At 40.7% G+C, this 12018-nt stretch overlaps 1 protein-coding gene across 3 annotated transcripts in view; it reads left to right on the top strand.

Annotated features, from left to right (window-relative positions):
- SUMO1 (small ubiquitin like modifier 1) overlaps positions 1 to 12018 on the top strand; it is a 28257-nt gene continuing 16239 nt past the window's right edge. The window contains exon 1 of one of the 3 annotated variants that reach the window (XM_069578031.1): positions 1 to 1259. In XM_069578031.1, coding sequence (XP_069434132.1) covers positions 1248 to 1259 — 12 coding nt within the window. In that variant the 5' untranslated portion in view covers positions 1 to 1247. Of the gene's footprint in view, positions 1311 to 12018 lie in introns of all 3 variants that reach the window. The other 2 variants (XM_069578032.1, XM_069578030.1) reach the window with 2 other exon arrangements.

The raw sequence follows: 12018 nt of genomic DNA, 5'->3' as shown, positions 1-12018 counted from the left end.
GGAGAAGGAAATGGCAACCCACTCCAGTACTCTTGCCTGGAGAATCCCATGGACAGAGGAGCCTGGTGGGCTACAGTCCACAGGGTCGCAAAGAGTCGGACACGACTGAGTGACTTCACTCTATGTATTCTAAATATTAGACCTTTATGAGATACATCATTTGCACGTATTTTCTCCTATCCCTTATATTGTCTTTTGATGAGGTCCATATTATTTATTTTTCTTTGGTGGCTTGTGGCTGATCCAAAGTCAAGAAGATTTATACCTATGTTTTCTCCAAAGTATTTTAAAGTTTAAGCTCTTACATTTAGGCCTTTGATTCATTTTAACTTTTCAAATGTTATGAGTTAGTTATCCAGTTGTCCAAGTAACTTCTCTTTTAGCCTATCCATTTATTCTGGAATCTCAATTCAATTCCGCTTATCCATATCCTTATGCTCTATGCTTTTGCCAGTAGGGCCACTAGTTTTGTTTGCTTGTTTGTTTTTTTAAACTAACTCATGGAAAGACCCTTCATTAACTCAAAACAACCAAGTCAAGAGTGGGAATCAGCTTCTTCGCACTACCAGTTTAGGAGCTAAAGATGCTCCTAAAGTTTCAGGAGCATCTTTTTCATCAGCAGCCATCAAAATCCCGCCCAATGCGATTATGTTTTGTTTTGTTTAAATTAAGGTGTGTTTGGCCAGGGTTGGTCAACCGAAAATGTTACCTCCAGGCTAAGAATCACTGGTATTCAGTCCAGTTTATTTAGGGAGGTAGATGAGCAAGGCCAGAAGCAGACAATAGAAGTACTTTGGCTCAGCCTTCAGAAACGCGCAAGGTGTCGGCGGGAGGAGGCTGGCCTGTCAGTACGGTTCCAAACAGAGACTGGGCACTGGAAACTTTTCAGAGGATGGGCTCGGGCCCGAGGCACAAGGCCTATCTCGGTGCTGCGGTCATTAATTCATCTGTGCGACCGCAACTAAAGCCCGCCCTCAGTCCTCCAGCCTGCGGCGAGCCCTCCTCGGGGAGCGCCCCCGACATCCGCCGCCCCTCGCCGCCCCCCACTAGTTTTCCCGCGTCGCCTTTCCTCTTTCCCCTCTCTGTCCTCACTGCGCGTAGCGGAAGTGACGCAAGGCGTAGCGGAAGTCCCTCCAGCCGCGGTGTTGTGCTGTCGGGTAGAGAGACGGATTTGTAAACCCCGGAGCGAGGTTCTACCTACCCGAGGCCCCTGGTGTGCGGAGACCCCGGGGGAAACCACCGTCACCATGTCTGACCAGGTACCGAGCTGGGAGCCAACCGATGGCGGTGGCCGAGGCCTTACTCTGCAGGTCCGCCTGCTGATCGGCTGGGGCCGGGGATGGAGGCGCGGGGGAGGGGAGCACGGAATGGGGGAGGGGGCGGCCGGTGGGGACTGGGCTGAAGAGGGAGGGGAGTAGACTAGGGCAGGAGACGCCTGGGCCTGCCGCGGGCCTCTAGGAGCCACCCTGCCCCTCTCCGGGCTGGCTCATCACCCCCTGTGCCCCAGCGCCTCTGGTCGCGGCCTCCCTCTAGTCGTCCCTGTCTTTTCTCCGAGGCGGACCAGGTGCAGAGCCCAGCTTCCACTTTCCCAAGAGGGTCCCTGAGGATTCCGCCCGCCTGCCTCTCCGGAGGACTCACTGCAGAAGCAGGGCCCTAGGCCCCAGTTATGTAACGGGAGAGAATCCCTGCCCCGGAGGCTCTGTGGCCCTGAAAAGCGGGTGGACTCCACTCCTTGATTCTTGGTCTTTAGATAGTCGCGAAGTGGGACGTGGGGACGGAGGGAGGGAGACATTGTCTCGTGTTGCTGAGAACCTCGAAAGCTCCGCTTTCCATTTGGATTGCAGCTAGGCCGCCGCTGCTCTGCTCTGAGTGTTTCTCCGTGTGGGGGTGCAGAGCTGTCGCCTCTTTCCTTGTACTTTCCCATTTCTCACTCGGGATTGGTTCAGTAGCTCTCCAGTTGGAAGAGAGCACTCAGAATAACCAAGAAACAAAGTAGAACGAAACTGCTAGAGCTACAGAAAGCATTTCATCTGGGAGTTAACCTGAAGATGACTGATAACCTTTGAGGAAAAGGATAGGAAAACTTCGTGTGCGGTGAAGCAGTTGCAGAACATTTGCAGAAAGCTTCGTGTTATAGCAGAGTGCTTCATCTCAGTGTTATTAGCGGGAGTTTACTTGGGATTTGCATTCAATCAGGAGTGTTCGATTTTCTGTGGTGAGTTTTTCTTCCTCATTCGTTTCTAGTTAACCTTGTTTGTGGCTGGTGGGCTTCGTTGTTGGCTCAGAGTAAAGAATCAGCCTGCCAATGCAGGAGATGCGGGTTTGAGCCCTGGCTCGGGAAGATCCCCTGAAGGAGGAAATGGCAACCCACTCCAGTATTCTTGCCTGGAAAAATCCCATGGACAGAGGAGCCTGGAGGGCTACAGTCCATGGGGTTGTAAAGTCCTACACGACTAAGCGACTAAACAACAACAAAATGTTTATGGCTAGTTTTTACTTTATAGGTTTTTTTTTTTTTTTAAATAGGGTTTTTGTCTGGCCTTCGTTTTGTTTGCTTAGATGACTTTGACTTTTTAAAGTATTATTGAACCTTTTGCTTGTTTAGTGATAGTTATTTAGAAAACTTTCTCACTCAACTCCACAATGTACTTGAAGTTTTAAATTTAACACTATTCCCTTGGCTTTTAACCCAGTTCAGTTTTGTGCCACTTGGTGAGAGAAAGTGAGGCTTTTGTGGGTTTGTACTGTTGCACAAAACGTACATTTATAAGGTTAAATCATAATCTAGATTAGTTTTGAGTGGATCTTCTTACTAACAGTCTAGATTAACTCCCAAATTGAAATGGGAACGGAGTTATAACTATCTCCCTAGGTAGTTGTTTACTTGATTTCCAGGGAGGAAAGAAAGGTGTAAATGCTTTATTTCATCAGCCTTTTATTTTGATGCTCAGAAGTGGCCAGGAAGTATGTTGAGATTTACCATGTAGTCTGAGGAAAGAGCAGTGTACAGAAGGGATTATAAAATGAATTGTAGAATTTATTGCTCCAGTTTCAATTCCAGCTATTTAAGAGAAACTTGAAGAAATAAAGGACCTAGGACACTAACAGGTGGCCCAAACTATTTTCACAATAATGCTGGGACATTGTCTTTTCACTCTCATTCTTTCATGGGGTTTTCTAAAGATTGACATGACCTGGGACATCACAACAGATTGGAACATAGAGGCAGATGTGAAAATCCAGCTGCTTTCTATTAAGCCAGACATTGAAGAGATTTGCAAAAAATGCAAAACACTACAACTTTTCTTATTAATTTTGTTTTAAAAAAATGTTTTTTTAAGATTGATGCTTTATTGCTACTTTTAAGAAATTGTATTTTATATACACAGTACCATTTAATGAGGGTATCATCATATCCTTACAGGTGTTTCATATTGTTACTATTAAAATACTTTTCATAAGTAGCAGTGTGATTTATTATCCTAAAATGAATTATATGTTTATAAAACATATTTCAGATAAACTGCAGTAGATACAACCAACCTAACAAAAGCTTTATGGAGTACTAAATTATTTTTAAGAGGAATCCTGAGACTATAAAGTTTAAGAACTGTTGCTCTATGCTGATCAACCAATATCATTATTAATAATCAGGAGCCATTACAATTTTAGTGTTGTAGTGCTAAGGATTTAAAGAGATAAGAAGCAGAACTCTTACCCTGATGAAGCTTATGAGTGAGAATCCCGAGTTACTCCTGCACCATACCAGTAGCGTGAGACTGGACCACAGTCCTCAGAAGACAGTCTTAACATCAACCAAGTTGTTTTAGAATGACGTATATTCTGAGGCACCTCTCCGAGAGTTTTTTGTCTGTGCTGAAGATACTGGAATTAAGCAATAATTTCAAGTTAAAATAGGTGGATGTTAAAGTCATGCAAGACTTCAGTTGCTGGGTTCTGCACTGATTAATGGAAAATGATTATTTTTGGAATTTGAGTGAAATAATTTCTCATAATTCTAACAATGCTAGCATTGTCCAGTGGACCATTTTTGAATAATCCTCTAATACAGATTCTGAACTTGAGGATCATGAATCCTCAGGGCTGAAAATCCACTGAAATTTTATGGCAGTCTGTGTTTTTTTTGCTTGTGTATTTGTTTAGGGAGAAAGGATCCATAGGTTTCATTAGGGGTACCTGATCACTCAAAAAGGTTAAGGCCTAGCCTTTAACCAATAATAGAGATTCGATGGTGTGCTTACTTTTAGCCTGATTTCACCTTGCAGCAAAACTGAGCACAATATATAGACCCAGATGCCAGTGTCAAACTGGTAAGGATAATTTGTACAAATATTTTTCCTTCTTTCTTCTCTGTATTCACATTTATAGTGTTTCTTTTCCATACTCAAATCCTGAAAGACAGCATGGACTTCAGCTCTTCAGTTTAGGTCTGTTAATTTGTAATAATTGGATGACTGGTTTGATTCAAATGCTAACTGAATCTGTTGCAGCAGATTTACTCTCTCCATCCCAACCTCAGAGAAAGGAGGGATGCAGAGGGAGACAGATACTGATTGACTGAGCTCCTTTTATCTTTAGTCGAGGATTTGGAAACCGTTTGTAATTTTGGCTATCTGTTGGTACCTAACAAACTACTTCAAAACGTAATGGCTTAAAACAACAGTCTTGTTTTGCTCATAAATGTTTGGGCTCATCACTGCTCCTTGACGCGTGGGGCCTCTGCTGGGATTACTCCCATGACTGTGGGCTGTAATGGATGGGTTCTTCATATAGTCTCAAGGCCTCTCTGAGTGGTCTTGTCATGTATTCTCTTCAGCACAGGGACCCCAGGATATTCAGACTTAGTGGCAGCTCAGGGCTCACAAGACAGTGTTCTTGTGAACACTGGGTTTCTACTTGGGTAGAAACCCCAAGCCTCCTAGAACCTAACTTTGGAAGTCACTTTTGCATTCTGTTTGTCAGGCAAATCACTAAATTCAACTCAAATTCAAGCGAAAGACATTTATTTATTTCAGTGGAGATATAATTGACATATTAGTTTCAGGTTATACAATGTAACGATTTGTGTATATTGTGATATGGTCCCCAGGATAAGTCAAGTTAACATCCATCAACACACACAGTTACAAATTTTTCTTGTGTTAAAAGCTATTCTCAGCAACTTTCAAATATACAATACAGTATTATTAACTATAGTCACCGAGGAAAAGACATCTAGATTCCATTTCTTAATGGGAAGAGTAACAAAGAATTTGCAGTTATCTTTAATCTACCACACTAGTTGTATTTCTTTTGTTAGGATAGCATTATTCCCTGCAGCATTATTTATATCTCCCTGTTTTTGGTGTTTGCTGATCTCCCTGATAGCCTGAGATGGCAGAAGAATATGATAAACTAGGTGTGTATTGAATTTCATAATTATGTGTACTACTTACCTCATAGAATAAATATGTTATACTGATGCTATGATTTGAGCATTTAGTTGCTGATACGTGTGCATCACCGACTTGATGGACGTGAGTTTGAGTGAACTCTGGGAGTTGGTGATGGACAGGGAGGCCTGGTGTGCTGCAATTCATGGGGTCGCAAAGAATTGGGCTGGACTGAGCAACTGAACTGAACTGATACTAAGTATTCCCTGCCCCAGGAGAGGAATGTTATATTCTGTTTCTGTCTGACAGATAGATACATGAAGTGCTGCTAGTAGATGTTGTAAACATATTGATTATAATAAAACATTTCAAATAAAATGTGAATATATTTAATAGTATTTTTAAAACTGAGTATGATTATTATGATTAGAGTATTTATGAGTGTTAGCGGAGTAGTTCAGATTTCAAAACTAAAGCAGTTGTCAGATATCTCTTGATACTCATTAGCCTCCCCCCATACCAATTAGAATAATATTATATATTATAGCTTTTATATACAGTGTTACAATTATTTAAGTACCTTTCTCCATTACACTGTTTGCTTTCCAGGGTCAGAAATCAGGCTTTACTCACCCTTTTTTCCTGAAGTTCCAGCAGTGACTGAATACTTAGTAAAAGTTTTTAAAGGAATGAGTGGTAAGAGTCATTCATTTAACAAGTATTTATTGAATGTCAATATGTTCCAGGCACCATTCTAAGCCCCAGAACTGGAAGGTTGTCTCAAAAATGTGAACCAGCAGGTATTTTCCTCCTCCTCTTTTAATTCCCTTTATGTTTTGTTATTGATGAAGGATTGATTGTCATGCAGTAGTTTTCCTTTTATGATGTTTGCTTACCTTCTTGGTCTTTACTTCTATTAGCAATAGAACTAGTAACTTTATCTCTAAAGTTGAATCATTTGCTTCTTCCAGGACATTGGGATTGTTATGGATAATAATAATCCCACGTGGTTTGCAGGATCTTAGTTCCCTGAGTAAGGCAGTAGGGGATTGAGCCCCGGCCCAGGATAGTGGAAACGTCAGGTCCTAACCACTGGACCACCAGGGAATTCCCCACGGATAATTTTCTCAGTGGACCACCAGGGAATTCCCCACGGATAATTTTCTCAGTGTTATGTTTGGTATCTCATTTTGGAATTTATTGAAATTGTGTTTTTTTCTTTTTGGTAATTAATTCTCTGATACTCTACTTTAGAGAAGTCATGTGGGTAAAGTGGCACAGATCCTATTATTGAATACTTAGTCTTACAATTTAAATTATTTTGAAATTCCTGCAACATGATTTAAGTTTATTTAAAGATGTGTTGTATTTGTTATACTTTCATATTTTGACCATTCTTTTTATATTTGATTGCCTTTACTGAGCTAGTGAGAATCTGAAGAAAAAGACTCGAAGGAAGCTAGGGTGGAGTTCTATTTGCTAGACCCACTGTGCTCAATAGCTAAGGACAGATATTTTGAAAGGTTTTACTGAAGATTAATGCATATATAAAAAAATGTACATAAATGTGCAGTTTGCTAAATTTTCACAAACTGATCACGTCCATGCAGCCAACACCCAGATTAAGAATGACTGTCCTGAGTGTGTGTGTGTGTCTGAGTGTGTGTATGTGTGTTTCTCTGTCATGTCCAACTGTTTGTGACCCTATGGACTGTGGCCCACCAGGCTTCTCTATCTATGAGATTTCACAGGCAAGAATAATGGAGTGAGTTGCCATTTCCTCCCCTAAGTGCTTCTGTGTATGGCTTCTTTTGCTCAGCATTGTTTGGAAATTTTTTGGATTATTGTGTGTAGTTTGTTGTTAAATCTCATTACTATGTTGCATTCCATTGTGTGACTATATACCACAATTTACTTATCTCTTCTGCAATTCGATACACACAGAGGTGGTTTTCTAGCTGTTTTTTAACGTAAGCCAAATGCTTCCTATTTAGACCACCTCCTATGTCAATTTGGATTGCTTCTGGACTAAATAACAGAAAATCTGATAGAGAGTAGGTTAAACAAGTATGCAGTTTGTTTTTCTAATGAAACAAGTCCAGACATAATTAGTTCAGGGATGGTAAGACAGTTCCACTATGCCTTCTTACTCCTGTCTCCTTAGCAGATGTCTTCGCTGAAAAGATAGTCTCCTTTTGGGCGAGATTACTTTGTTTCTTTATGCCAGGCAGGAAAAAGGAATGGAGAAAAGGGAAAAAGTATGTCAAAAAGTATATACCAGGAAAAGTATGTCACTTTATATCTCCATGGCCAGCACCTCATCACGTGGCCATGAGAGAAGCTTAGAATTCCCTCCACCCACCCCCCCGCTGGCAAATTTAGGAAGAAGGGGGACATGGATATTGGATAGGTAATTAACAATGTCTGCCATACCTGTCTACATTTGCATGCTATACTTCTGGATACAGTGGACCCAGTTTGCTCTAGGCTTTGCATAGGTCCACAGTATGGCTGCAGAGAGTAGGGCTTATACAACCAGTGGGATTTTCAGTTATAATTTTCAGTTCTTGAGAAGTTGTCTGTGTTTGTCTGGTGTTAAACTGCAATTGTAGGGTTGAATGTAAATTTACACAAGTCCCAGCGTCTCGACAGGTTGACATAAACCTCCAAGTTATAGAGCTAAGTCTGGTCAGTTTTAGTCCAAATGTCTAGTAGTGTCTCCTTAAGTTTGCACATAGGTAGCATGAACTGAAACTATATGAGTGTGTGCTTTTAGAATTGTGGTAAATCTACTGAAGTATTGTAATTTGGGTTTTTGTATCATTTAACAGTGGATACAATTGTTAGAATCATCCAGTTTAATCCTTTGTTGAGCTTTCTTTATTAGGAAATAAAATGAAATAAATGGACATATAGTAAGAACTACAGTTACAGAAATTTTGGAAACTTTGAAGGCATTTAAGTGATTTATTATGGACAAATTTAGTGTATATATAATTATACCCATATCTTATTTCATCTACATGACCCCACACCACTTCATAATATTATTTTGAAACTAGTCCCAGACATTGTATTATTTCATCCACAGATATTTCAATATATATCTCTAACAGAGATTTACTTTATTTTTTTGGCCATGCCATGTGAGATGTTAGTTTCTGGACCAGTGATCAAACCTGAGCCCCCTGCATTGGGAGCTTGGATTCTTAACCACTGGACTGCCAGGGAAGTCACTCAGTATGTGACTTTTTTTCTTTTAACATAAACAGAATACTGTTGTTGCACCTTTAAAATTGAACAGATTTGCTAATGTCATCAAATAAGAGTAAATGCAGTCTTTGTTTTTGGTTTTCCCCAGAATCCCCCCTCTTTCAGAAGAATGAACAATCCTTGTACAACTAACTGGAAGGGTCAGTTTCAGGCTGGGAGTAGTTAAGTGTGGTGCTCTTTCCCTGTGATTGAATTGTCAACATACAGATTGTGATAGAGATTCTTAGCAAAATTTTTGTTCTTTTGACTTTGAAATGGCACAATAAAATTATTTTCTTGAATTCTGTGCATTTGTAAATGAGGATTGTTGGGTTTTGTGTCCTTTCCTGTCTTGTTCTTCTTTTCAGATCCAGCCATCTTCTATTTCTAGGCTGTTACACTTATATCTTGGTAAGAAGAGTTGATAGTGCCTGGTGTCTGATAAATTCTTTTCTACCATTCTAGTTACCATGATTCAATCTCTAGATGACACAGACCTGGAAATTTAGAGGTTTCCAGTTCTTGCCTTTGATCTTGTACCTTCCTTTACTTTTCTTTACATTGCCAGTTTCTTCTGCTCTGGGGCTATGTAACCTTCCCAGCCTAATCGGCCAGGCTCTCTGGGATTATCTTTTCTCTGATGACTGTTCTGGGTCCAGTGCTGAATGCTTTTAGTGTTTTGTGACTAGTGTGCCATACCATTCTGTATTGGCAGCTTCTTTTTTTTTTTAAACAGAGGAGAGAAGGAAAGAAGAAGGAAAGAAGGCATACGAAAGACACTGAGATAGCTAGAGACAAACTTTGGCCTTTCTCTGTACAAGATCTTCTCATTTTCCAGACTAGTTTGTTGAAGGGGAAAAAACACATGAAAAGTTAGATGACTGCATCGGACAAGCATGAGGCTATTAAACACGTGGGTACAGATGGCATTGCTCTTGTGCTTCAGAGTTGGGAAGAGATTGCCAAAATGGAGTGACTAAGGAAAGTGGCAGTATTTTTGGAAATTTCAAATTTTAGTGTTCACATGTTCTTGTGAAATTGAAGTGAATTACCTCTTCTTCCCAACTGTGAATATAAAATGCTGAAAGGATTTTGTTTGTATTGACTGCTGTGTATGGTAGAAGTATGAAACATTAGTAAGATTTTGTGGTATGATACAGATGATAGTGCTATCAACTTAATTCAGCCAACATTAAATAATTGCCTGGTATCTGTCAGTATAGAGACTATAAAGATGAAAAATGTGGACCTCCTCCTTGTAAACTTGTAGGAAAGTCAAGACATACAAAACTGTCACAGAAAATGTTAATTTAACAAGCATATTGAGTATCTTTAAAATACTAGACACTGTACTTGACCAGAAATACAAAGAATAAGATGTGTCAATAAGGAACTCAGTCTTGTGGGAAACACAGATATGCAGACATGTGGTTATAATAAAATTAAGCAGTATGAGAACATTTAAGAGGGTGATCAGGGAAATGATTCTGTGGCAAGTGATGCTTGAGTGGTCTTAAAAGGGGAATAGGGTAAGAACGGGCATACCAAGCAGAGGTGAGTAATATGTACAGGGATAGTGGAGATAAGGTAGAGAGTGCCATGTTTAAGGAGCTGTAGATAGTTCAGTTTGGCTGGAGCAAAGAATATTATTAGCAAGATAGGTAGGAGAATAAGGCTTGATTGCTAGGCAGGGACCAGCACATGGAGGACCAATATGTGTTAGCTAAGGAGTTTGAACTTAATCCTGAAGATTCTGGGCAGATCAGATTGCGTTTTAGAGAAACGGCTCTGGTTGTAGTTGGGAAGAATTAAATTGAGGGAGCTAAACTTGGGGCATCTGTTATGCCATTTTGGTATTGCTAATGAGCAACAGTGACTGCCCGAAATAAGGCAATGGGATAGAGAATGAGAGTCACTAAGAGATATAGTTGTCAGAATGGTGAATTATTAAGTGTGAGATTTAGGAGAGGAAGATAGCCAAAGATGACTACTAAATTTCTGTTCTGTGCAGTTGAGTGTGTGTTAAACATTTATTGTAATTGGGAATCCAGGAGGAGTTGTAGTCTTTTTTGGGTTTTGGTTTTCAGGAAGAGGAGCTAGAAGTAATGCACTCAGTTTTGGACACTTAAGTTGAGCTACCCATGGAGACATCCAGAGTGGAGATAAATGTTCAAGCTCTTGGATAAATTGAGTGAAACTCAGGAAAGTGGTCAGGTTTTTGAGAATGGTTAGTATCTGAGAGAGAGTTGGAATTGTAGGTCACCCAGGAAGACGAAGAAAAAGAAGCTTAAAGACTTAGGACCCAGAGGCACACCAGCATTTAAAGAAGTGTTCAAGATGAGGGGACATAGAATCTTAGAGGCCAAAGGTAGAGAGTTTGAAGGAGTCATCAGTGTCTATTTAAAGATGAGACTTTAGATTGTCCTTTGGGTTTAGCAGTAAGAAGTTGAACTGGTAACCTTGGTGAAAGAAGTGTCAAGTGGAATGGTGGGGTACTATATAAACCTGATGGCAGTGAGTTCAGAGTAAAAGTGGAAATAGCAAATGCCGATGGGAAAACAGTGGAAACAGTAGCTGAGTTTATTTTTCTGGGCTCCAAAGTCACTGCGGGTGGTGATTGCAGCCATGAAATTAAAAGATGCTTGCTCCTTGGAAGGAAAGTTATGACCAACCTAGACAGCACATTAAAAAGCAGAGACATTACTTTGCCAACAAAGGTCCGTCTAGTCAAGGCTATGGTTTTTCCAGTAGTCATGTATGGATGTGAGAGTTGAACTATAAAGAAAGCTGAGCACCGAAGAATTGATGCTTTTGAGCTGTGGTGTTGGAGAAGACTCTTGAGAGTCCCTTGGACTGTAAGGAGATCCAACCAGTCCATCCTGAAGAAGATCAGTCCTGGGTGTTCATTGGAGGGACTGATGCTGAAGCTGAAACTCCAGTACTTTGGCCGCCTGATGAGAAGGGCTGACTCCTTGGAAAAGACCCTGATGCTGGGAAAGATTGAGGGCAGGAGGAGAAGGGGATGACAGAGGATGAGATGGTTGGATGGCATCACCGACTCAATGGACATGGGTTTGGGTGGACTCTGGGAGTTGGTGATTTACGGGGAGGCCTGATGTGCTGCGGTTCATGGGGTTGCAAAGAGTCGGACACGACTGAGCGACTGAACTGAACTTACAAGAAATCTGAAGAAAAATATGAGGACAACTTGAGATGACAGTAAAGGGAGAATGTTTTTAAATTGAGAATAAATGCCTTTTAAAGGATATGAATACACTGTCAATAGGAGCATTAAAGGAAAATATTAATCCCAGTTGGAAAGTTGAGGGGAGATGTGGTTCCCAGAAGAGTTGTTTACATACTGGACTTCAGA

This window comes from Ovis canadensis, chromosome 2 (assembly GCF_042477335.2).
Source record: "Ovis canadensis isolate MfBH-ARS-UI-01 breed Bighorn chromosome 2, ARS-UI_OviCan_v2, whole genome shotgun sequence".
In the NCBI taxonomy this organism is placed as follows: domain Eukaryota; kingdom Metazoa; phylum Chordata; class Mammalia; order Artiodactyla; family Bovidae; genus Ovis; species Ovis canadensis.
This window is presented reverse-complemented; position numbering and strand designations above follow the sequence as displayed.